Genomic DNA, 23,694 nt, shown 5'->3' with positions numbered 1-23,694 from the left:
AATTATGTTGAGTTTGCCCACAGTTTAAATCTCTTTCTATGGTAGATTTTAATCTTCTTTTCTCTGCAGTATGATGTGAAGAACCATCGCACCTTTCTGAAGCGCACCAAGTATGAGAGCTTACACCTTGAGGATTTATTTGTGGGCAACAAAATTACTGTTTTTTCCCGTCATCTATCCTTGGTGGACTATGGGGATCAGTACACAGCTCGCAAGCTGGGAAGCCGCAAAGAGAGGTAAGAAAGCACAGTTTTTGAAATCTTCCTTTGTGGTTGGGGTTTCAAAGTAGCTGTTTGCTGGGAATGAGATAAGCTTTCTGTACTACGGGGAGAGGAGGATAGCTACAAGTCTGCATGCAGTTTGATCTGACATAGTGATAGCTGGAGAGAAGCAAAGTGACCCCTGCTTGTCAGCAAACCCATGACTGCCATTGTTACCTGACAAATCTTCAAGGCCAGGAGAACCGTGATGTCAACTGCTGCCTCCTTTAGGTCTCTTGGGAGAGAAGAGGGGGAGGAGGAAAGCAGGGAGTCCTGCTCAGCTTTGTTACTCCCCCAGGGTAGGCAGCTATAGGATTCTTGTGATTTGTGGACTCTCTTGGGGCGGAATTGATATGGTAGCCTTGATGTGTGCTGGGCTCAGAAGGCCTGGATCTTGCAAAACTAGCACTTGTCTCTCTGGGATCTGTGCAGAAGCTTAATGCCTTACTGATCAGATCTACTCTCTTTTAGTAGTAGTAACTGAAAACAGTGGGAACAGGAGTGAGAGAGGCTCATTCCCATTCTCCATTATTTTTCACACTATGGAGGATTTTTTCTGAGAATTTTTTCAGCATTTCCTAAACTGGTAATGGCCTTAGGTTGTGCCAGGAAAGGTTTAGAGTGGGTATTAGGAAGTTTCTTTCCAGAAGGGGTTGTTGGGCGTTGGAATGGGCTGCCCAGGGCAGGGGGGGAGTCCCCATCCCTGGAGGGGTTGAAGAGTCAGGTTGACCCAGCGCTGAGGGATCTGGTGGAGTTGGGAATGGTCAGGGTGAGGTTCATGGTTGGGCTGGAGGAGCTTCAAGGGCTTTTCCAACATTGATGATTCTGTGATTCTGTGAAACTCTGTGTGCATGAGGACAGGAAGTATAGATTGAGTATGTCAATAAAACCTATGGGCTTGTTTGTTAAGACAAAGTTTGTTTATAATGGATGAAGATAAGACTCATCATCTCATTTTGGTTGAAAGGCTTGCTTTGGAATAGTCTTTAAGAGCCCATCCATGAACAAAAATATCAGGAGAGACCTAATAAAATTACAATAAGATTAATTTAAAAGGAATCTGCTTTGACTGCAGTGCAGGAATCTGTGAATTTGCAAATTAATAAATTTTGATAATTTACCCCAGCTTCTCTTGAAAAGAACACAAAATATTTTCTTAAGTATGATGTTCCAGTGAGCTCTGTTTTCCTGCTTTCTTGCTCCCTCCCAATAACTGGGCTTATTTTGAACTCTTTTTGGAGAGTTGTACATAACCAGACATATAGGAAGAGTTGGAAGTTTAACATGCGTCTTTGTTTTAACCTCACAAAAACATTGCTGTGGAAATGACTGATGCAATATCTTTCCAAAAGGAGTTCTCCTGGTACTTTTTCTCCAAGGTGGGGTTGGGCATGGTGGAAGAGTAGCAAAGGAGGTGGAGAACACCAGAGGAAGGCTTCTGTATATGTGGCTACTCTCTGTGTTCCTCAGTGGAGTCTTGGGTAGTTTACTTCTGCCTTGTTTGTGTTTTTTATATCAGTGTAACTTTTTATATTCCTGCTCTACCTAAACTAGCATAAGCCCTGGTGCTGATGCATTTACACCAAGAAAAGGCAGCTTGTGATGAAATAACATTTTCTTCTTTTAAGGGAAGTTGCCATCTATACAGCAACACTGTAGTTGTGTCAATGATCTTGGGAGGGTGTCAATTTTTCTACTGCTCTACAAAAGGAAGGAGGGGAATTTATGACATGTCAGCTGTTTGGAAAACATGTTAGGAATGTCATCTGAAAGATAACAGATATGCAAGTTGTGTTACATATTCAGAATAGCCCAAAGGAACATAGTGAAAGGTGTCTTAAACAGGCAAAAGATCCTCAAAATCCGGTTTCTTCACAGAAGCTTTCACTGGGTAAACAGGGTCATATTAAAAGAGTCCTTGGGCATAATAGTTGCATGTGAGGTATTTGTCTTTTTGGCCTGTTCCTAGCAGGTTTTGCAGCAGTTATTAGTTAAATAGATATAGTAAAACATCTGCAACATGTGATAATTCCTAAAATAATCTGTAGTTGGAATACTATTAATAATCTAAAGGATGTTGTATGAGACAGAATGTTTCCCCATCTTTTTCTTGCCTTTGTGCACTACAGGACTATCAGCAGTTTGACTTTGGAAATACATTCTTTGATCACTGAATATGTATGCAGACAGGCTCAGGAATGGCCTTTGAGGGAGACTGAGGAATGTTTATAAAAAGTCTTTAATGTTTTGAATTATGGACCTTTGTCAATAAATCAAGTGAACTTGGCTCTAGGTACATGAGGTACAACACAGATGTGTAAAAAGAGGCTAGGTTTGCACAGGCCCTTTCTAGAATTAGGTTAAAATTATTAAGACAGTTCTATGGAGCTTCAATTTCTACACCTACTTTACTTAAGTCTTGGGTTAATTTTTAAATAACAGCCATATTTGAGTATTCTTCCCTGCTCCCCTCCCAGTGTATCATAAGGAAACCATCTCACAAACAGTGCCTAAAATGGGTAAGTAAGCATGTGCTTACTTACAGTATACCCCAGAAGGAATCACTGGCATGGCACAGGGATTTCTGTTTCTGTAGTCTTTCTCTTGTGATCCTGGGTGGTTGTAACCTGAGGTAAACATTTGTTAGACCACTGTGTCCTGTCTAGAAAGCCTGTACTTAGTCAGTTAATATCACTGATTTCAAAAATGGTGTTAGAAAGCTTGTGTCTCAACCAGGAATACTGGAATTTTTTTTTGATTGGGGTATTGTTATTCTTGCTTCTAGTCACTAGCATAATCAGTGTTTCCTCTCCTACAAGATGTAAGCTACTGTACATGCAACAGTCCTATTATTAGAAATAAGTAGATCTCAAAAGCATAGCCACAGCATGCTTTGTGTACCATTCCTTTGATCAGTTCCCATCTTCTGTTGTTTCAGTACTCATTGCAGTGCTGTTGTACAGTCCCTCTGAAAATGTAAGCAAATTAGCTTAATTTTCATTCTTTTTCCTTTGTTCCTAGACATAAAACAGCTTCAAAATGTACTTTGCAGACCGCATCATGTCAAACCACAAGAAACATAGTCCTAATTAGAACTAAAAATAGGGCACATGAATCAAAATCCAATCTCATAAACAGTCTTCAGCATCCTGAATTATACTTTTCTTATCCTGCATATCTCTGAGAAGCTCACACTGAAATGTTAAAGTTTATATATCAGTGTTAGAGAAAAGATATAAGAATTGCTCACTGCAGTTTGTATTAATGTCTTCTAGGCAAATTGCTTCATAATGCAATATTTCATTACATATCGGTAGGAATTAGTTTTACTAGAAAGCTTGAAATTAGAAAAGTAAGGGACAGTTTATTCCTAGCATTAGCAGTCTGTCTCAAATAGCCTGTGTAATAACATAGATTTTAAAAAGTATTCCTCAAGGAAATACAAACAGCACTGGAAACCTTCCTGTTCCTGTTAAACAGCAGAGTTGAGAGCCTCTTACACCAGGGTGAAAGTCATGCGTTGTGTGACCAGGTGGGTACATGTCATTGGTCAAGCATGCAGCTGCTCCCCCTCACGTGCCTTGATGCACATGGCACACCCTGTCATATGATAAATAATATCACAAAATGAGGTGGAACTGTGAAATCCTTGGGGAAGAGGGGAGTAGGCAACAGACTGTGGGCTGCATGGAATATGCTGGCAAACTGTGTTGGATGTTGGCCAGAGGTCAGCCTTTCCCAAGCTGAAGACAGGGCTGAACTGACTTCAGTTTGCACTGCAGTGGGCTGAAGCATAGGCTTGGTTGACTACTCCTGTGCAGTTTCTGGCCACACCCTTAGTCCATCAGGCTTTTTGTATTCTATTTCCCAACGGATCTGAGCATAAGCTGGCCTGTCCATGTATAAGAACTTCCTGATGCTGGAGGAAATCTCTGTTTGTTTCTGAGGTCTGAAGGTCACCTATGTCTCTCCCTTAGTTTCAGATGAAATGTCACATACGTTCAGATCTTCCTCTTTACATTTCCTGGTCCTAACACCTCCCTTCCTTTAAATTTGCTGTGAAATAGATAGTCTGTCTGTTCCCAAAGCATCTGTCAATCTGGGGTCACTTTAGGTTCAAAATAAATGTAGTGGAAGTTCATCCATCTCCTGTAACCTCAGCATATTTGCCCTGCCTAGAATATATTGCTGCTAACCTAAAGGCTGCTTTTCATGCTATGCTGGTATATAAAATGAGAAATTTGCAATTATTTACCTTTCATTTAGGGAAGTACTGCAATAAAAAAGTCTATCTTGGCTAGCCTTCATTATCTGCAACAGTGTAAAAGATGGAAAGAGCTCTATAGGATTGTCAGAGACGTGGACTTTCTGAGATGCTGGGTTGAATATATCTGTTGATTTGTAAGCTGAGCACATTTGAAGCTGACTCACCACAAGATGAATGCAAATAGAAAATGCCATTTTACAGACCTTCTTTTTGTGCTTGTTATTTTTGATTAATAATATGTTTAGTGCTGATGGTGTACTTGGTGCTATGCAAACCTCACTAATAAAACAGTCCTGGCCTTGGGGATGTACAGTATAAAAAGATAATTATTGAGAAGACAGAATGTACTTGGAGACAAAGATGTGGGGGAGAGTGTAGAGATTTTTGGATTGATCTCCCTTAGAATATAGCTGTCAGTCAGTATAAGAGACGTAATACCTCTTCTGCCAACCCTTTATTGTGTCTATTAACAGTGCCGGCTATTTGGCGTGCAGATTGTATACCGTGAAGTGTTTGTACAGTGCCAAGCACAATAGGACCTTCTTCTCACTGAGGCCTCCTAATATTTTAAAAGTAATAATAAAACAATCATTTCACTTTTGAGTTTTATGGAAGAGGTACATGTTTAAGTAGTGTTTTTAAATAGGAAGTTTTAACAGCTTGATTTTTATGTATATAATGATTAATGTTAGGAAAAAAAGGAGATGAGCAAGTGTAGGGAGACGTTAACAAATCAGTTGTGTTCTAACCCTGAGCTGTGACTGAGGAGCTATAGAGATACACAATAGCTAAGGAAGAAGTGGTAAAATTGCTATGAGAGTGAAAGGAGAAGCCAGTAAATAATGACTGCTGGTGGAACAGTGAGCTGACTTGGGTTAGAAAGCTCGGCAAATTGTTAATGTGCAAAGCTGGTTCTTATCAGAATGTTTTGTGCAGGCATTCAAGAACAGTGTGGAAATTGATGAGACACTGGGACTAGGGTGTTTGACTATGACAGAATTTCTCTCTTTTGATGTGATTTTTTTTTTCTGAGTATACACTCAACATGCACACCAAATCCTCTAAGGAAAATAGTGTTGGCCATATCTCTCTACATTTTATTTTTTTTTCCCCCCCCCAGAACGCTGGCTTTGATTAAGCCTGATGCAATGACCAAGATTGGAGAATTAATTGATATCATTATTAATGAAGGATTTACAATAACTAAAGCCAAAATGATGGTGCTTTCAAGGTAAGGAATTGTTAACGTTAGCTCTATTGTATCTAAATACTATTTTTGTAGTTAAGAATGTTCTCTAAAGCTATCCTGTGTTGTTCCACACATCAAATCCATTCCAGTGAGTAATAGAAGGAAGATTCATCGGTTTCATAATCATGTAGGATTCTGAAAGCATGTGGAGAATTAAGCTAAGTATTAAACAGTTCTGTGCAATGAGTATGGGTGATTAAACATGTAATGTCTCTGCACGAATTCAAGGTGACTTTCATAGCTTTAGCAATTCAGCATTGTGTACTAGTGACACGTGTGTGTGTCCTCACCTCATGGCTTCCTGATATTCCTGATAATGCTGATTATAACAGCGTTATCCTTAAAGTCATTGGGTTGTTCACTCTCAGTAGATCCACTGTCTTAATTTGTGCTCTCAGAACCCAAACTTGTTTGCTTTTTAATGACTGGAAGTCCCAGGCACAGCAAGTGACATGACGGTGTTGCAGGGTTGGACAGATTTTACTCGTGCATCTTCCTAATTGTCCCCAACCTGCACTGTTCTCCACTTATCTCATTGAGCCACAAGATTTTAAAAAAGGCATGTTGCAGAGGAAAGAAAACAATTAATTTACCCTAGAAGACTTCCCTAAAGCTAATGCTCTATTTCTCCATTGCTGCTCTGTCAAACCTGTTTATATATGACATGTCTTTGAAAAGAAAAGCTATCTGTCCTACATAATTCCATTTTCACGTGTTTTTATGGCTTCTGTGTGAGGTCAGGAACAATTTTCCCCTACCTCAAACCGGTTTTGGCTTTCTGAAATACTGATAAAACAACTATGGGGCTTCCTTCTCTTGTCTCTGCATTCACCTGCTGCAGTGTTTGATGATAACTGGTTCCAGATCTGCCCTCAAACAACTCCAGTTTGTGAGTTCAGTGAGGTTTCTAAAGGTAATTTACAATTTACAATGTCTTTCAAGCCAGCTTTTTTTGGCTTGATCTCCTGCAGACTGAGAGATTTGATCCTGGAGTGTTGTGCTGAGTGATTCTTTATTTCAGTGTCTGTCTGAGAACTTGAAGAACTGTTGAGCCAAGTCACGTGCTTTAGAGTTGACTCACACTGGAGGGAAGAAACTTTGAGACTTGAACTTTTATTGCCTATTGCTATATAAAAATCTCTGCCTGTCTTGTATAATTGAAAATAATTACACAGGATTGGGCTGTGATACTGGATATATTTTAAGTACTGTCTTGAGTATTTGTGGTTTCTCTGCCTACTATATACTCTGTTTCTTGGGACTGTGCCATTTAAAAAGGATGTAACTGTGGCTTTGCCAAAGTCTTCTACCCGTAGATCCCTGCAGGCATGCTTGTTCAAAGCATCATCATCATCCACTGCTTTTTTAAAAGGGATAATTACTGACATTTGTCTGGCAATCACTGTTAAGTAGGTTCATGCCTTCTATAAAATTGTATAGCCAAGATATGAAAGTGAGGGCAGGCACCTGCTTTGGTAGGTCAGTTGTCTAGTCTCTTCATTTAATTGTATGTCAGTTCAGTCTGTTATTCCCAGATGAACGCTGTTTTCCATTCTTTAAAAACAAAGAAGTAATGAGAGAGGTGGAATGGAAAAGGAACTAAGTTAGACAGCACAAAGCAGTTTTATATTTACTTCAATAGGAATGCTTACCTGAGTAGTAGAGCTCAATTTGTTTCAGAAATATATTCCTCAAATATTTCTTCACCTTCAGAAATTATAATACTTAATCTACTTGCATACCTTTTTCATATTTGCTTTCAAAATTATTTGGTGAATTAGTTTCAGAAGAGCATTTTCTGATGAAATAGTGAACTGTAAGCAAAAACTTTAGGCTATTTGCAGAGTAGTTTTAAAGCTTGAGACTGTAAGAATTCCTGTGACTAGCATCAGTTTTAAATCATGTTTCTGCCTTAGTTATGAAATGGAAGGAAAGCGTATTAGCTTTATGGTCAGTGAAAATCTTTTGAATTTTGAATGGCTCATACTTACACTGAACTGAAAGCAGCAAACCCAGAATTATTTAGCTCCAATGAGCAGGTGGTCATTTAGATAAAAAAGCTGGAGAAAGCTATGACTCTTCAAATATTTGTCAAGGTTAGGAAAATTAAATTCTTTTTAGATTCTTCTTGAGGTTCCTTTTTGCTTCCTTTCACCTGTCAGTCCTCCTGAAGAGCTTGTCCTTCACAAATTCCAGCTTCAGAAACTGATATACACCAGAATTTGGAGAAAGCCAAGACCAAGCCTGTGCTTCTGAACTGGAATTTTGAAGCAGCAAAATTACTTGAAAACCTCCATGGATTTTTCTAGCTGTTGCCATGCAGAAAAAGCAGTGCAGTAAGCAAGAGTTAAACATGAGAAGCAGCTGAAGAAGACGCAGGGAAGAGAGGAGACTGGCTAGCTGCAGGGGCTGGTGGGGTGAAAAGCCACACAATAGCGTGGCCACTGGTGGTCCCTGAAACTTGTGTAGTTCGGTAGCTGAGCCCAGTGCAGCTGACAACGTGGCTGTGGCAATGCAGAGCTGAGAGAGCCACCACCCTTCGGAAAAGGGTACCTTTTTGCTTCCAATACCTGCGTGAAAGCTAAGTATCAGCTGTTGTACAGACATACTGTTCATGCCTGCTGGCCTTTATTTATTTGCCTGGCAATGTGAGGAGACCTCCTCATTACAGAAAGCCCATTGCTTTGGGAGAAAGCAGTGTGTAGTAATTGCTGTGTTTCCTGACGGGAAGAGCAAGACCAAATTCAGTTTTCAAGTGGGAAAGTGTGGCAGAACATAAATTTTAATCTGGAGAGCATTGTGCTGCCTATGTGACTTGTAACATTTGAGGATACTGAATGGAAACCAGGTTGTGGAACATTCTGTTGTGCACTAGTGCAATCAAAGTCTTGATAAGGAAGTAAGTTACAGTGAAGCAAATAAATTGTTTATTTATGTTTTAAAGCCAAACTTCATTAACCAACATACACAGTCAAACTGAGATGAAAGACGAAACCAACATAACAACAAATGGCTTGGCAAGAAAGTGGCTCTGCTGCCTTTATTTCTCAATGTGAGAATGTGGGGACCATCAGTGACTCTGAAAGTCCATGCTATGAGCTTCAGTAATTACTGGTTTCACAGAACAGGAGCATAAGGAGGAGTCATCTACAATCTACACCTGTAGCCACACAAAATATGACAAATTTAAATGTAGTTTCTGCTACTAGATGTGAACACCCCACAGGCTGCCCAGCTTGGGGAGACATTACTTGTAGAAACATGTTGATGAATGATAGTTCGTGGTGTTTAGGGGGCTTTATATATGTGTATATATCTATATCTATACATCTATGTCTATGTCTTCTTATTTTTCCAGAAAAGAAGCAGCTGATTTTTACGTAGACCATCAATCAAAACCTTTTTATAAGTACGTATATCAATTTCAGCTTGACATGTATTATTTACTGAATGCACAGGATTCATTTACCATATTTGGTACTGCAGGACCATGAGAAAATCAGATTTTTTTCTGAGTGGAGCCCTTTGCAAAGTATGCACCCTGTTCATCTTCCTCCAGGGACAGATCCTTATTTCAGCTATTCAGGGTTTTAACTCACACTCTTTAGAGCCCGATGATATCAGGGGAATGTCTTTGGTCTCTCAGAAGTGAAAATGCTCCTAGCAAAGCAAAACTTCAAAGCCAACGGAAGAAGCATCTTCAGGATCAGGGTGGAGCTTGCAGGTAATGAGAATTAGTGGGGAACACTTAGCTGTGAAAACTGATTTGGTAGCAAGTACCCCAGATCATAAGTGAAAGCATAGTGCATGGAGCTGCTGTTTACTGAATTGCTACCCTTAAACAAGACGTCAAACGTCCATGATGCTAGACTGCTCCACCTAACATGAAAAATCTTAGTCTTTCCATAATTGACCAGATTGATTCTTATGACCCAGAGATTGTGTTGTTTCTACTTTGCCTAAAAGTACCAACAAACAGCTTCCTTTTCCTCCCTCTGGATTTGGCTGTCTGCTTCTTTTAGGAAGAGTGTGCAGCTCCGCTTTGTGCTTTTCAAGCTGTGTGGGAACCTGAGTTTGCACTGACCTGGTTTCAGTTCTGCCATGAGGTGCTTAAGTATTAGGATCTGCCAGCTGCTCTCCTGCAACAGCAGCTGATTTATTGTGGGTCCAAACTCAAGCCCTTCACAGACATATGGCCCCAGGCTATGTCTGACCATGTTGGAGATCAGAGGGAGATTCAGAATTGCTGAGTAAACCTGCTTGAATGTGTTGATAATTGAGAAGAAATTTTGCCTGTAGTGTTATTTCACAGATGTCTATCTACACTAATGGTAATTAACTGAGAAACTGTAGCCTTTGTCCACTCTGATGTGCCCATCTTCCATCCTACAGTTTTACTGGCTACATTGTCTATATAGGATTTTTCTCTAAATTAGAAACAAATAGTTCTAAAGCATTACAAATCAAATAGAACAAGAATCGTCAAGGCAGTGAAATGTAAAATCTCCAACTCATTTATATTTAGTACTGTATTACTTGTCTTTAAATTCAGATCTAGTTTGCAAGTTCACTAGTCAATTCTATCAAGTAGTAGGGAAAATTACCAATTCTACTTTGGGAAATAATATTTTTCATATTAAAGAATTTTAATTTTTTTTTTTAATAGTCAAGATTACTCTGCACAATAAGTAGTGTTGTAGAAATTGCTCTTTTTTGGGGGGGGTTAATGTATGTGTGTCATTTAACTGTATCCTAAACAAGCAGCTTCTGACCAATGGAACCTGAGTTGCAATAGCTTTTCCCTGTGTAGGTTTTTTTTGTGTTTATGTAACTTTTCGTAGTTTTAATATCATTCCCCTAGCAAAGAACTAGTAGGATTTCTCTCCTCTTCTTGCCCACTGATCATTGCTTAAATGATCATTAGGAAGAAGATGGTCAGAGAAGCATACAGATCCACAATTATAATTGTGTAAAGCAATTTTTTAAAGAAAGTAATAATAGAAGCATTCAGCTAACTTTCTACTCTGTTGGTTCTGTCCAGACTACACAGTGAAAAGGCAGGCTTGTTGGTATGCATGTTTTGTAAAGATACAGAATTATAGTTACAGTGTTTTATTTAGTTTTTAAATAGAACATTTGGGTTTCCAGTTTTGGGTGGTTGTTTTCCATGTAAGTGAGGTGGTCAGGTCAGGAGGAAAGCTGTTCCTGACAATCTCTTCTCCTTACTCAGATTCATCCCATTAAAAGCAGTTGACTTCTGCTTATGTAGATAACTCACTTTGCGGTTAAGTCCTTTTCCCCTGCAAGCTTTCCAAATCTTGCTTTTCATTTCTCTCCCACTTTGGATTTTTGGCTGGCCAAAATCCACAGGAGAGATGCATGGGGCAGTGGAGCAATCCATCCTGACCAGCAGTGCTGAAGTTGTGTCAATGGAGACACACACAGGTCATGTGTGAGAATCCTGAAATCCTGCTGTGCAGAGGAGACTTAGAAATTGTTCCTGTCAGACAAGTGGTTATTAGGGTCTCTTTCACTGTTGCCAGTACTGATCGTTTAAAAATTTTTTTGCAGTGTAACATACCTCACAGTAGCTTGAGTAAGTTTGTATTATCCCATTCTTTTTCTACAACTATAATAAAAAGGGAATGTCTGCACATGACCTAGTCCAACCTCCTCCTCAAAGCAGAGTCAACTTCAAAGTTAGATATGATTGCTCAAGGCATTGCCGAGTTGAATTCTGAGCATCTCCACTTGATCATATGTTTTTGTTAGTCTTAATTTGTAGCCTGGATCACCATGTGCTGTTTCCATTTTGCAGTGAGCTTCTCCAGTTTATAACGAGTGGTCCCATTGTTGCTATGGAAATCTTAGGAGATGATGCGGTTTGTAAATGGAAAACATTGCTGGGACCAGCAAACTCTGCAGTGGCTCAGACTGATGCACCAGACAGCATTAGAGCAAACTTTGGACAGGATGGCCTAAAAAATGCAGCTCATGGCCCAGATTCAGTTGCTTCAGCTGCTCAAGTAAGTTTTTGACTGTTTGTTGGCTGAGGTTTATTTTTACTTGATCTGGTAACAGCTGGGTCAGGAATTCCTCATTTTTTTTCCCCACTTGAGCTCAGAACTAGTTTATATATTCTTCATGGATCGTTTCTAGCATGGAATAATAAACTGCCTGGAAACAGAAATCTTGTTTATCTCTGTCACAAAGGGGAAGCTTGGTCACTTTGATCAGGAGACCATGCCTGGTCATTTTTAATGTCTTCTGTACATCACAGTCATTGAGTTAATTGCACAGTCTGTGTAATCTGCCTACAGCCTACTAATGTTGGTCATAAAAAGGAAGGGATTAAACAATTAAATCTTTTTGTGCCCTCATGTGTTTCATTTCTCTGGTCTCCCCCACATTCCTCACTAGTCCTCTGCCTGCAGCCTACTTTGCTGTTGCTGCTCAGAACGAATAATCATGAAAACAAGCCACTTTGTAGTGCTTTGTGTTTTGAGAGGTAATAGAGTGGGCTTGGCTTTGAGGTGCTTGGCTCTCTTTTGCCTGGTTCACAGTGTGTCTTTCCTTAGTGCTAAGAAAAACCCCTGGGACTGGGTGATAGATATTACCAGCATTTCTACAGAATTGAAGTGACTATTTATGTGCGTTGTTGTGGGATAGATATGCTGATAAATGATGGCAAGGACAAAGTTTACCTCATGATTGATTGGTGTTGCACTGTGGTATCTTAGCTCTAGACCAGCGGACAAAAGGTACCAGCTGTTGCTCCCTTGATCCTAGTCTTTCCTCTATTTAAATTGGAACAGCTGAATCCCAGAATCATCTGGGTTGGAAAAGACCTTGAAGCTCCTCCAGTCCAACCACGAACCTCACCCTGACCGTTCCCAACTCCACCAGATCCCTCAGCACTGGGTCAGCCCAACTCTTCAACCCCTCCAGGGATGGGGACTCCCCCCCTGCCCTGGGCAGCCCATTCCAACGCCCAACAACCCCTTCTGCAAAGAAATACTTCCTAAGAGCCAGTCTGACCCTGCCCTGGCGCAGCTTGAGGCCATTCCCTCTTGTCCTATGGTTTGTTCCTTGGCTCAAGAGACTCATCCCCCGTCTCTGCACCCTCCTTTCAGGGAGCTGTAGAGGGCCATGAGGTCTCCCCGCAGCCTCCTCTTCTCCAGACTAAACCTCCCCAGTTCCCTCAGCTGCTCCCCATCAGACCTGTGCTCCAGACCCTGCACCAGCTCTGTTGCCCTGAAGTAGCACAACTGGAGAGAGACCTGCCAAGGGATACCTAGTAAGCCACCGAGTACTAGAAAATACATGTAGAGATTTTAGCAGGTGGTGAGGGCAGAGTTGGTTGGCCTCTCCTGGCTGGCTGGCTGTTAGGCTGAGTGGTGTGGCAAACTAACTGCAAGGTGTGGGTAGTTTTCTGTTTGTCAAGCACTCATCTTGCTTACCTGCACCATGCCTGGGCTGCTGGATGTTCTCTGTGTGCCTCTGGTTTTGACAAGAAATCATACACTGGACCTGAAGTACTTTTCCTGCTAGAAGATTTGATAAAGATGGTACAGAGTCAGAAAGAGTTTGGATAAAATTGATCTTTTGTGATGAAGGGGAATTATAGTCATAGAAGTCTTCATAGTTCTGGTTAAATAGTTAGATGTCTTCATAAATAAGGGTGAAAGTTTCTCTTTGTTCCTGTGTACTGCCATGACAACTGTGCCAGCTTTTGAAGTGAGAGTGTAGGAAAGAGGATCTATTAGCATAAAATTTTGATTAGAAGCATAACTATGTGCTTTGGCTTAAGTTTGTTGTTCTTTTTGCATTTCATTATTTTTGAAATGCTGTTTGGAGGCCCCATTTATCTGCAGCATTTTTATGACTGTGGGATTACTTTGCTGAACTTTTGCAGGTGTGTGCATCTTTGCGGTGTTACTGATACCAATCTTCAATAAATCAACCAAAATCGTGAATTTAATACCCCTGCGCCTGTTTTAATTTAGTAGGCCCAATATTACATGTCTGTATAGCAGTTGCCATGGAAACTAGTTGGCTGCACCTTGCAGAAGCTTTGATGAAAAGAAAGAAATATAAGATAAAGGGACCTAAATGAACTCTTCTGAAGGAAAACTGGTCTCAACCACTTTTAATAAATGTATTGTAAACTGAACAGTTAGAGTGGAAGACTGCATTGTTCTTTTGTGGGCTAAAGGGCAAATGAAATTATGCCTCTGGTATACTTTAAGCTGGTGTCTCTCTGTGGGCCAAATTTTGGAATTTCTATAGGTCAGAAGTAAAGGGAAAGGAAAAGTATTTTCTGTTTGAGGCTCCACATGGTTGTAGTTTGGCATTTCGTTTTCCTAGTCCTTCAGCATTATTTAGTTACTTTCCTTTTATGACTTTTAATGGATAAAACAAAATGTTAAATAATTTTTTGGTAAATATTTTGCTGCCTTTTCCTGGCTGCTTCTTTTAGAGTAAACATTAGTGGGACTCCCATTAGTGAGATAAGGTCTTTGAATCATGCATCATTTTATCAGTAGAAGGATGTAGGAAATGAACCCTTTTGTCTTGAATATGCCCACGTAAAATGTGGATTATTTGCTTGGGTTATTTACCTGGGGAAAAAAAAAAGTTTTCCCTTCTATTGAAAGATCCATTAGTGTGTATTGTATAATTGTTCAAGTAAGGATTACAGGAATCGTCAGAGTGCCATGAGCTAAGGACTGGGAGGTAGCTAAGTCCATTCCATCTGAATTGAGCTAGTAAATTAAATGAGACAATTCCAGGAAATGGCCTTTAGCACTGCTACTGTTACACAGGAAAAAATCAGGTAGATTCAGTAGTATTATTTCCAGGATATTACTATTTTCCTTAAATAGAAATTTATAATTTCTTTTACTGAATTTGACCAATAGGTATGAAATGGAATCTGTGTTTTGAGCATTTGACTAATGTTAATTGGCAGATTGTGTAACATGTGAATAAATGGTATGGAAAAAGTGTGAAGCTGGCAGTGAATGGTGAAAAAATATCACTGAGGGAAGAAACCTGGCCGTCAGGCTCACCCCAGTATGGTCTGAGACCCAAGCTATATGATGCATGATGAATAGAGATTGTAGGAAGAAAGGAAGTGATCAGAGGCAAAGAGGTTGTTTTACTTCATCCCAGAAATCAGAGCAATTGATCATCAGCTTCAATTCAGTAAGATTTTTTTTTAAAAAAAAAAGGTCAATAAGGCCCGAGGAGTGAGTCAACCATTTTAGACAAAGTTTAGTTGGTTAAGACAAAAGGAAAAAAATTGTAAACAAATGGGATGGAGATCAGCTTTCTATATGGAAAGAAAACATACTGAGAAATGAATGGTAGTTGCATTTTTGCCCATATAATGGAAAAAACGATGTGAAAAAAGGGAAGATAAAATATGTGCATATGGAGTGGGTTTGGGAAGGATATGGAGAAAAGAGAGAGAATTCACAAAACTGGGAACACCTCTACCTAATAATTGTGGCAGCAGCATTTTGAATGCTTGAATGGAAATGGATTGTGTTGCAGAAGTGAAAAGAAAGACTTTGCAAGAAATATTCAAATCAAGGTTTGATAATTGTAGCAATGATTCCAGAGAGGGAAAGATCTTTGAGAGAATATTATAGGGAAAAATTATTTGTAGCATGAAAAACAATAATTTCTCTTCTGTGGCTATGGATACTTAAGATGTTGTTACTTATGATAAAAGCTAATGTATGCAGCTAAATTGATCTAAAATGTATTAAATTACAATTGTTTTCAGGAGCTGGAGTTGTTCTTTCCCTCCAGTGGAGGCCACGGACCAGTCAACAGTGCAAAATTCACAAACTGTACTTGTTGCATTATTAAGCCTCATGCAATTAATGAAGGTAAGCAATGCAGATAATGAAGGTGAAAGCAATGTGTGCTTCGTTGTATCCATGATGACTCCTGTGCCCTTTTTTGGGAGAAGTAAGACTCCAAGAGCACAGGTTATATTTCATAATACATGCAGAAGTATGGAGATACGTTGTCTTTCATACACCTTTAGTATTTCTGCAGTTCGGTTCCATGTGCTTTCCATGTGGATAGTTATTAATTTCAGAATAAGAGGTGAAAAAAGGAAGGATAAAAATGTACATGAGATTTGATGAATCTTACTGTGACAGTTTACCATATCCTTGCTCTCGTCTGCCCACCACGCTCGTCTGCTGGAGGTTAGCATCCTCAGGCAGAGTGAAAGCGGGACACTTTGCCATATTACAGAACCACAGTCATTCAGGTTGGAAAAGCCCCTTGGGATCATGGAGTCCAATCCTCAGCCTGACTCTACAAAGTTCTCCCCTACCCCACATCCCCCCACAGCTCATCCAAACAACCCTTAAACACACCCAGGGATGGGGACTCCACCCTCTCCCTGGGCAGCCTTTTCCACTCTCTGACCACTCTTTCTGGGAAACTTTTTTCCTCATGTCCAGTCTGACCCTCCCCTGTTGCAGTTCGAAGCCGTTCCCCCTTGTTCTGTCACTAATCCCCTGTGAGAAGAGACCAGCACCAGCCTCTCTGCAATGTCCTTTCAGGGAGCTGTAGAGAGTGATGAGGTCTCCCCTCAGCCTTCTCCTCCTCACACCAAACAGCCCCAGCTCCTTCAATGGCTCCTCACAGGATTTATTCCTCAGGCCCTTCCCCAGCCTCGTTGCCCTCCTCTGCCCTCGCTCCAGCCCCTCGAGATCTCTCTCATATTGAGGTGCCAAAAACTGGACACAACACTCCAGGTGTGGCCTCACCAGTGCAGAGCACAGGGGGACTGTCACCTCCCTGCTTCTGCTGGTCACACTATTGCTGATACAAGCCAGGATGCCGTTGGCTTTCTTGGCCACCCGGGCACACTGCTGGCTCCTGTTCAGCTGCTTGTCAATGAGAACCCCCAGATCCTTCTCTCCCAGACAGCTCCAGCCACTCCTCCCCAAGCCTGTAGCCATGCAGGGGGTTGTTGTGGGGCCTTCCACTCAGGCAGTAACGTGTTGCATTAAAACTACTAACGAAGAGGGATTTATACTGATAAGAGTCTTGTTCTGCTGAATGTGCTGGGGATGGAAAGTAGAAGAGGCTTGTTTACTCTGTGAAAGTGAGCCAAAGACCTAGATGCCTATCTACTGGACTCCATGATGCTTTCTGTGCTGGAGAATGCCCTGTGAGCTCACCATATGAGTGCTGGAAATGTTTAATGCCCAGTTGTTACCATGCAAAAATAGTCTCACTTTTGTGTCCTGCACTTAGATACAGGAGCATGTGTAGGAGCAGTGAGTGCAGCAAAATATTTTGGCTCTGGCACTGCAACTGTATTTTTGAGTGCAGAATAAATATTGCAATGTGAGAGCATTGAGATTTTTCTGAGGAAGATGCAGAGCACATTGCAACATTTTAATCACCTCTTTGTGGAGAGCTGAAATGGAAACATCAGAAGTGGCCATAGCAGTTTCCAGGCCTTTCACACCTCAAGTGGGATGTCTGGAGAGCTCACTGAAAAAAGAAATGACTTTCACAATAAAGAGTGTTGCACTCACTGCAGATAATATGCCTGTTATCTCTTTGAGGCCTTGTATGGTATCTGCTACTGATAAGTCTGCCATGCAGCAAAGACAGAGTGATGTTCTTTTCACAGAAATACGGGCAGCAGCTGGGACTATGATCTTACCTAGCTAAATGTTTCCAGAGGACAACCTTTTCTGTGGCAGGATTGTCGGGGTCCTTAATTTGATTGTGAAAGTACCAAAGTGGATGGCTTTGGGCTGTGCTTTCTCATACTTAAGATATAATTTCTATTACATATGGAGGCTTAGACTCTCTCTTGGTGAGCTCAGGTTGTCCCTTCCTACTTATAATCTTCACTTCTGTAAATTTCATAGTGCCCTGTCTGTTCTTTTCTGTCTTTTTTCTTGAACTTCTCAAAAATTTTCTGAATCACCAAAGGACAAATCCTGGCCCTGTTTGCACTCCCTTCTGGGAGTGTCTGGAGAAGGTGGTAGTGGTGATGAGATGAGATGAGAGAGAGGGAAAGAGGTACAGACACAAGTAAACAGAAAATGTAAGTGTACACCCAGCTTTGCAATGTGAGCACTAGAAACACTGGTCTAAAGTTGAGCTTAACATCCCCTATATAGTCCTTTTTCTCACATCACAAAGGACTGGAAAGGCAGACCACAGCTGCCAAACAGCAACTAAAATTTGAAAGACAGTGTACCTTGTGTGAGCATTCTCCATCCGTACAGCTTTGTTTACTCCCTTCAACAGAATGAAGAAATCCAAACGGAATTTTCTAAGTCAGCAAAGTGTTTTATCAGTTTTAAATTAGTATCAAGAGTGATGGAATTCAGTGACTGGCTATGCTTTTACCTTATTAGGCTCTGTTATTCCTGCCTGTTTTCTCCAAGGTTACTTTGAATGTTTCAAAAGCCACAGGTGCTGCACCTCTTCGAGAGATTATGAGACTGAGGAGGTCTTGCAAAAACTACCAGAGATCTGACTTCTGACAGGGAGCTGGGCTTAGGGAAGGGAAGAGTCACTGTGGTTGTGTGGTGGCCTCCCTCTTTGGCTGAGAGCACTGGTGTGGCTTCATATTGTAGCTGGACTGGTTCCAGTCTGCAGTTTGAAACGAGGTGAATTCTTCTTCACAAGGGCTGCAGGAACTCTCCAATATCAGCCCAATGGGCCAGGAGTGTTGCAGGGGAGAGGATTTGTCTTTTTTGGCCTGTCCTTATCCATCTTCCTTAGTCTTTCTTATAATCTTCTTCAGCCTGTTCTTGTGAGGAGCAACAAAAATATCACTGAGTGGCATCTCTTTTGGTATGCTTGGTCGTCTTATAAAGCATCATTGCACTTGGAAGAGCCATGTGCAACAGAGTAGAGAGCTGTGTGGTAGCTTTGCAACAGTTTTTGGAAGTTTTAATTCTGAAATTATGGTTAAACAGCCTGTTTTAAAGTTGAAGGAACATAGCCTTTGCCTCCTATAGATTTTAAGGCTTTTCAAGTTTTGGGTGTCTTTTGTCTCTACAGAAATGTCACCATTCCTCCTTCCCTGTGTGGACTGTTTTGGAGTCAAGGGATAGTATACTGAGAGGGTTTGGGGGGACCAAACAGTCTACTCAGGAGAACTCCCAGCTGCCTGTCTGAAACAGGCAGACAAGAAGGGAGAAGCCCAGCTTTAGGGTTTGGAAGAGCAGAGACACGGCAGTGGAGCAGGCTGGCCCTCTGGATTGTGCATCTGTAGGCAGAAAGTTTGAGAAAGGAAGGGCTGACCTCTTTGGGCTCAGTGATAGGGGACAGAGCAGGGAGGCTCTGCTCATCTTATTTCTCTTTTAATGGCTGTTAGCAATGGTGGGGACAGAGCAGGGAGGCTCTGCTCATCTTATTTCCCTTTTAATGGCTGTTAGCAATGGTGTTCAGTGATACCTGAGACATTCTGGTTATACCAGCAACATCTCCTGTATCTCAGTTGAAGTAGGTGCTATGGCAACTAGTGAGCTGCCCTTTTGGCAAAATTGCATGTAGGAGACTGCATGGTCTTAAAAATAAGCAACTTGCTTAGCCCCAGCGACAGTGCTTCTAGCTGTGGCTGTCCACCCTGCTGTTTCTGGAGGGGAGAATGTTAAGTGGAAACACAGCAGCTGGAGAAGAAAGGCAATCCTGTGTGGCCATCAGCGTGAAAAGGTGGTGAGGCAGAGGCATGGAGAGGAATTTATGTGGGTCAAAGCAGCAGAGCTTCTTATGCATTGCAGATTTGATTTGTGCTCCACAAATTTTCGGTATTGAGTATCTAAAAATAAACCTTTTTGCCATTTCCTGTGCGCTGCTGAGGCTTTGAACTTGATTATCTAATTTACCATGAATATAATCCGCTCATTACACATTTACAATTACATGAAGTTTCACTTACATATTTGAGTTTATACGGATCTTTAGTCCTTATTTCTGCAGAAACATTTGACCAAATTAATGATTTGAATTTTGCTTTCTGGTCCTTTTTCCCAGAGTTTCTTTTTCCTCCAGAATCTGTTGCCTAACTGATTCTTAGAAGGAAAAATCATCTCTTTTTCGATCCTGGAAGATGGTTTGCTTTAACCACAGCTGTAATCTAGGAGGCTTTTCAGCGAGCTCACCTTGCTGCAAAAGGCTGGATCTAATCTCTAGTTTACACTGGTTAATTCTTGAACTGAGTCCTTTCTTAGAAACTGACTTTGATTACCATAGAGAGGGTTTATAGGGTTCATATCCAGTGACAGAGCAGTGGAAAATCACTGTTGGTTTTATCTCTGGCCTTGCTGCCCCTCTCCTGACAGGCATACAGCAACATGTTGCTAGGCAGCCGCTGCAGCACGGCCTGACCACCTGCAGCAGGACCTGGCTCAGCCCTCACACACATGATAAGTCCTGTAAGTGAGAGTCCCAAAAATGTCTGCCAGGCTACAGAAGAACCCTGGGGCCTGATAAAGGCTGTTGGGAGAGTTACGCGAAGTTTAACTTCAGCTGACAAGGGTGCTGGTAATGCTGGAGTGGTGGTATCGCTGGCCCTCTAGGAATGTGTATGATACGTGCCTCTTAAAGAAGTAAGGCAATAGCTATTTTGTTAGTCTGGTGTCAGCATAATGTCTCCTGTGAAGGATCAGAGATGGGAAACCAGCTGGGAAGGCCATTGAAGGCAATGTAGCCCAGTGCTCAGGACTAGATTGCTTTAGCTCATTCTCCAGTGGCTCCTCCCAGTGAAGATGAAGCACCTTCCTGACTGACTGGAAAGTTGGCAGTGGTGAGGTGGTCGTATTTTAACTCTCGAGAGGTTTGCAAGAGCATGCAATTCCTCTTCCTTGGGAGCTGAAAGAATGCAAAAGCAACCTGACACTACTCCATACAGACTTGGTCTGACCAGGGGTGTGTCGGGGAGACACAATGTGGTTTGGCCCATCTAGAATGTGCCACACTTTTCAGTGTCTTTTAGCCTCCTCCTTCTCCTGAGACCAGTTTTCAGTCAAGAAGGATGGTAACTAGTAAGCACAGCTCCTCAGTGCATCGGTTAGGATTGTAAGGCTTAATTGTTTCATAGCTGGTGAGTTTTAGTGTGGATTTGTGTACTGTAACCCAACTGGTTCTTCTGCTTGGAGCTTCTGATAATTCAGAGACAAGGTCACAGTTGCAATCGTTTAGACATTCTCTTTTTGTAATTCCCCTCATATTATTAGGTCTGTAGGTATTAGCAGTAGTTCTCAGAAGCCAAAATTGTAAATGCTCCAAAATGGATGAACTTCAGTTTAATGCCCTGAGAACAGTTATGACTTGACTGTTTTGTCAGCAGAAATAGCACCTTGTAGAATACTGGGTGGGATTAACTTTAATGCATTTATGTGTAACAGTTTAGTCACGTTTGCTGTAGGAGTTAGAATTTGGTATTTCATGACTGGTTTAAAGTTTCTTTGATGTAGCTTTTTCTTAATTCCTTTGATGAATGAGCAGAGAAAAAGTTATGAAAGTAGTGATGATCAGGCTATAAAGGGTGAGGTAAAAAATTTGTTATATTTCACATTTTGTACTTAGGTTACAGCACAAAGCTTAAGAGGTGAGATCCTGCCCTCCTTTTCTGAACTCCCAAGCTGAGACATGGGTTCTCCTGTTGAACTCGCCTTGTTTTGTCAAAAACAAATTTGGGGCTAGAACTGTGCCACAAACTTGAAAAACAAAACTGCTAGTCAGGAATTCATTGGACCTGATGCAAACTGAAAGGCCTGCCTAGAGGTAAGGAAGCCTCTGTGGTCTTGAGGGCTCATAGATGTGAGACTGTCTACCCAGACAGGTTTGTTCTAGTATGTATTAAGCTTGAGATTTTGTTTTAACATTGCTGGTAAGTTAAACCCTTGTCCCTCTTTTGTAATAATAATAATAATAATAATTATTATTTATAATCAGTTACAGTTCTGTCTTCCACATTAATTTCCAAATAAAATTTAAGTCTTATAGAAAACAAAAAGAGCAGGAGCGGGTTCTTCCCAGGTGGAAAAGGTATTCTGTGGAAATGTAGTTTTGGACCTTTTCTGAGTGGATGATAAATCTTAAGAGAGTGTTCCTACCTTAACTTAATATCTCCTGGACTGCTTTAGAGTTTCAAAGACCTTTATATTGATCAGCAAAATGCTTTATGACAGGTAACCATAAGAATTGTATTTCCTTATTTATGCAAAGACTTGAAAAATTTTGAGAGTAGTTTCTTGCTCCAGAGTTAAACCTACCTTTGACAGAAAGAATTCCAAGGACGGTAGTTCAGTCTCAAACAGGTACAGAAACAGGGTTTACTGCTGTAGGATCTCAAATTAAGTTACTTTACAAGAGAAAGTGGGGAGAGGACTAAAATCCAGCATTTTAGTAGATTATGTGTCGGAGAGCAAACAGCTGAAGAGCTGTTCCTGACATGCAATATACTTGGTGCTCTTTGAAAGAGAGAAGCCATCACTGAAAATGTCCAGTTGACCTCTGTAGTGTGCTAAGTATAGTTAGGAGTATGTGGTTGGAAATGAAACGAGCTGGAAAAGAAAAAGAGGATGGGATAGAAGAGGTGCAAATCTATCATCATTCTCAGGACTAAGTATCTATATAATTGTTTTTTAGCATGATGATTTGTATTCATTAGGTAAGATTTTTTAAAATTGTAAACAAATTCTGGAAACTTGTTTGTTTTTTTTTTCACCCTGGGTTTTTAGACATAAATTTAAGTAACTCATTGTTTTGATTTTCAGAAAACTTAGAACAAGATTTCAGAAAGCTGTTTTCTCATATTTGAGAAAAAACAAGAAAACAATTTTCTGATAAGTAATCTGAAAGTATACCTTTTGTCTGTGATAAGTATTCATAATAGAAGGGTGAAGTGCGGATGCTGTGGACTTCCCCTCATCATAGGCAGAACTTTTATTTATATCTTGTCAACAAGGTTGAGGACAAAGGGGCATCTAACACTTAACAGTTAGAAGTCTGAAAGGAACTATTTGAAGATGGAAAAAAAAAAAGTGGAATAACACAAATCTTTGCAGATGCTTCAAAGAAGTACAGTACATCATTTGAGATGTGATCTCTGGATATTCCCACATGCAATATGGCAATCTTAGTGTTGAAACCATGTGAAAACTATCTACTAAAGCACTATGCTTTCAGGTGCAGGTGGTTTTGTATTTTTTCCAGTCAGATTTGCCCAGGCAGAAGACATTTATGCAAAATTAAATGCAATTTGTTTCTTGTGTTTTCCATGAATCAATTATATTTGGGTGTTGAAATGTTTAGTAGTGTCTGGTGTCTTTGGTTGGTTGGTTGGTTTTATTCTCTTTAGAGAAGCTAGTAAAAAGTGATTAAAATAAAAGCAACCTACTTTACCACTTTATCACTTAAGAACAGTAGTCCATCCACCTCCATCTGTGTTTTACTTTGCTGTAGTTGTAATGATGGATATTCCTTGCTTGGGATGTTTGGTTTTGAAACCAAGCCTATGTTGTTTCTTGGTTATTTTCTGCATAAAGTTTTAGCAGCTTGTCATTGGCTTCCCAACTTAAACCATCTTTGGATTTCAGTGGCTAGTGGGGAAGTGATATTTATTTTTTCAAAGTATGAAAAATATATTTTACATTTTAATTGATTAAGGTAGAGGGGGAGGTGAACTTAATCTGGAAATCCTTTCTGACAGTTTGAGACTGGAAGGAAGAGGAGGAAGTATACTTCAGAGAAAAAAACAGATCAAATGGCACAGCCAATCCTTACTGAAGCTTCTAAGAATCCTCCTAGTACTGGAAAAAGACTCCCAGTAGTGTTCAGTAGACTTATGTTAGTGGTGCTCCTGTTGCTGAAAATCATCTCCATGCAGGGATGATGGTGTTAACGTA

The 23,694-nt window shown here is 40.6% G+C and overlaps 1 protein-coding gene across 1 annotated transcript in view; it reads left to right on the top strand.

Moving 5' to 3' along the window:
- The window catches only part of NME7 (NME/NM23 family member 7), a 72,268-nt gene that overhangs the window by 3,467 nt on the left and 45,107 nt on the right, over nt 1-23,694 (top strand). Inside the window, exons 2-6 of the mRNA XM_026844896.1 lie at nt 70-236; nt 5,648-5,758; nt 9,135-9,185; nt 11,595-11,802; nt 15,570-15,675. Of these exons, the coding sequence (XP_026700697.1) occupies nt 70-236; nt 5,648-5,758; nt 9,135-9,185; nt 11,595-11,802; nt 15,570-15,675 (643 nt within the window). The remainder of the gene's footprint in view (nt 1-69; nt 237-5,647; nt 5,759-9,134; nt 9,186-11,594; nt 11,803-15,569; nt 15,676-23,694) is intronic.

Source organism: Athene cunicularia (genome assembly GCF_003259725.1).
Source record: "Athene cunicularia isolate RWA chromosome 1 unlocalized genomic scaffold, athCun1 chr1_part1, whole genome shotgun sequence".
Classification (NCBI taxonomy): Eukaryota; Metazoa; Chordata; class Aves; order Strigiformes; family Strigidae; genus Athene; species Athene cunicularia.
The sequence above is the reverse complement of the archived record's forward strand: the minus strand, read 5'-3'. Positions and strand labels throughout refer to the sequence as shown.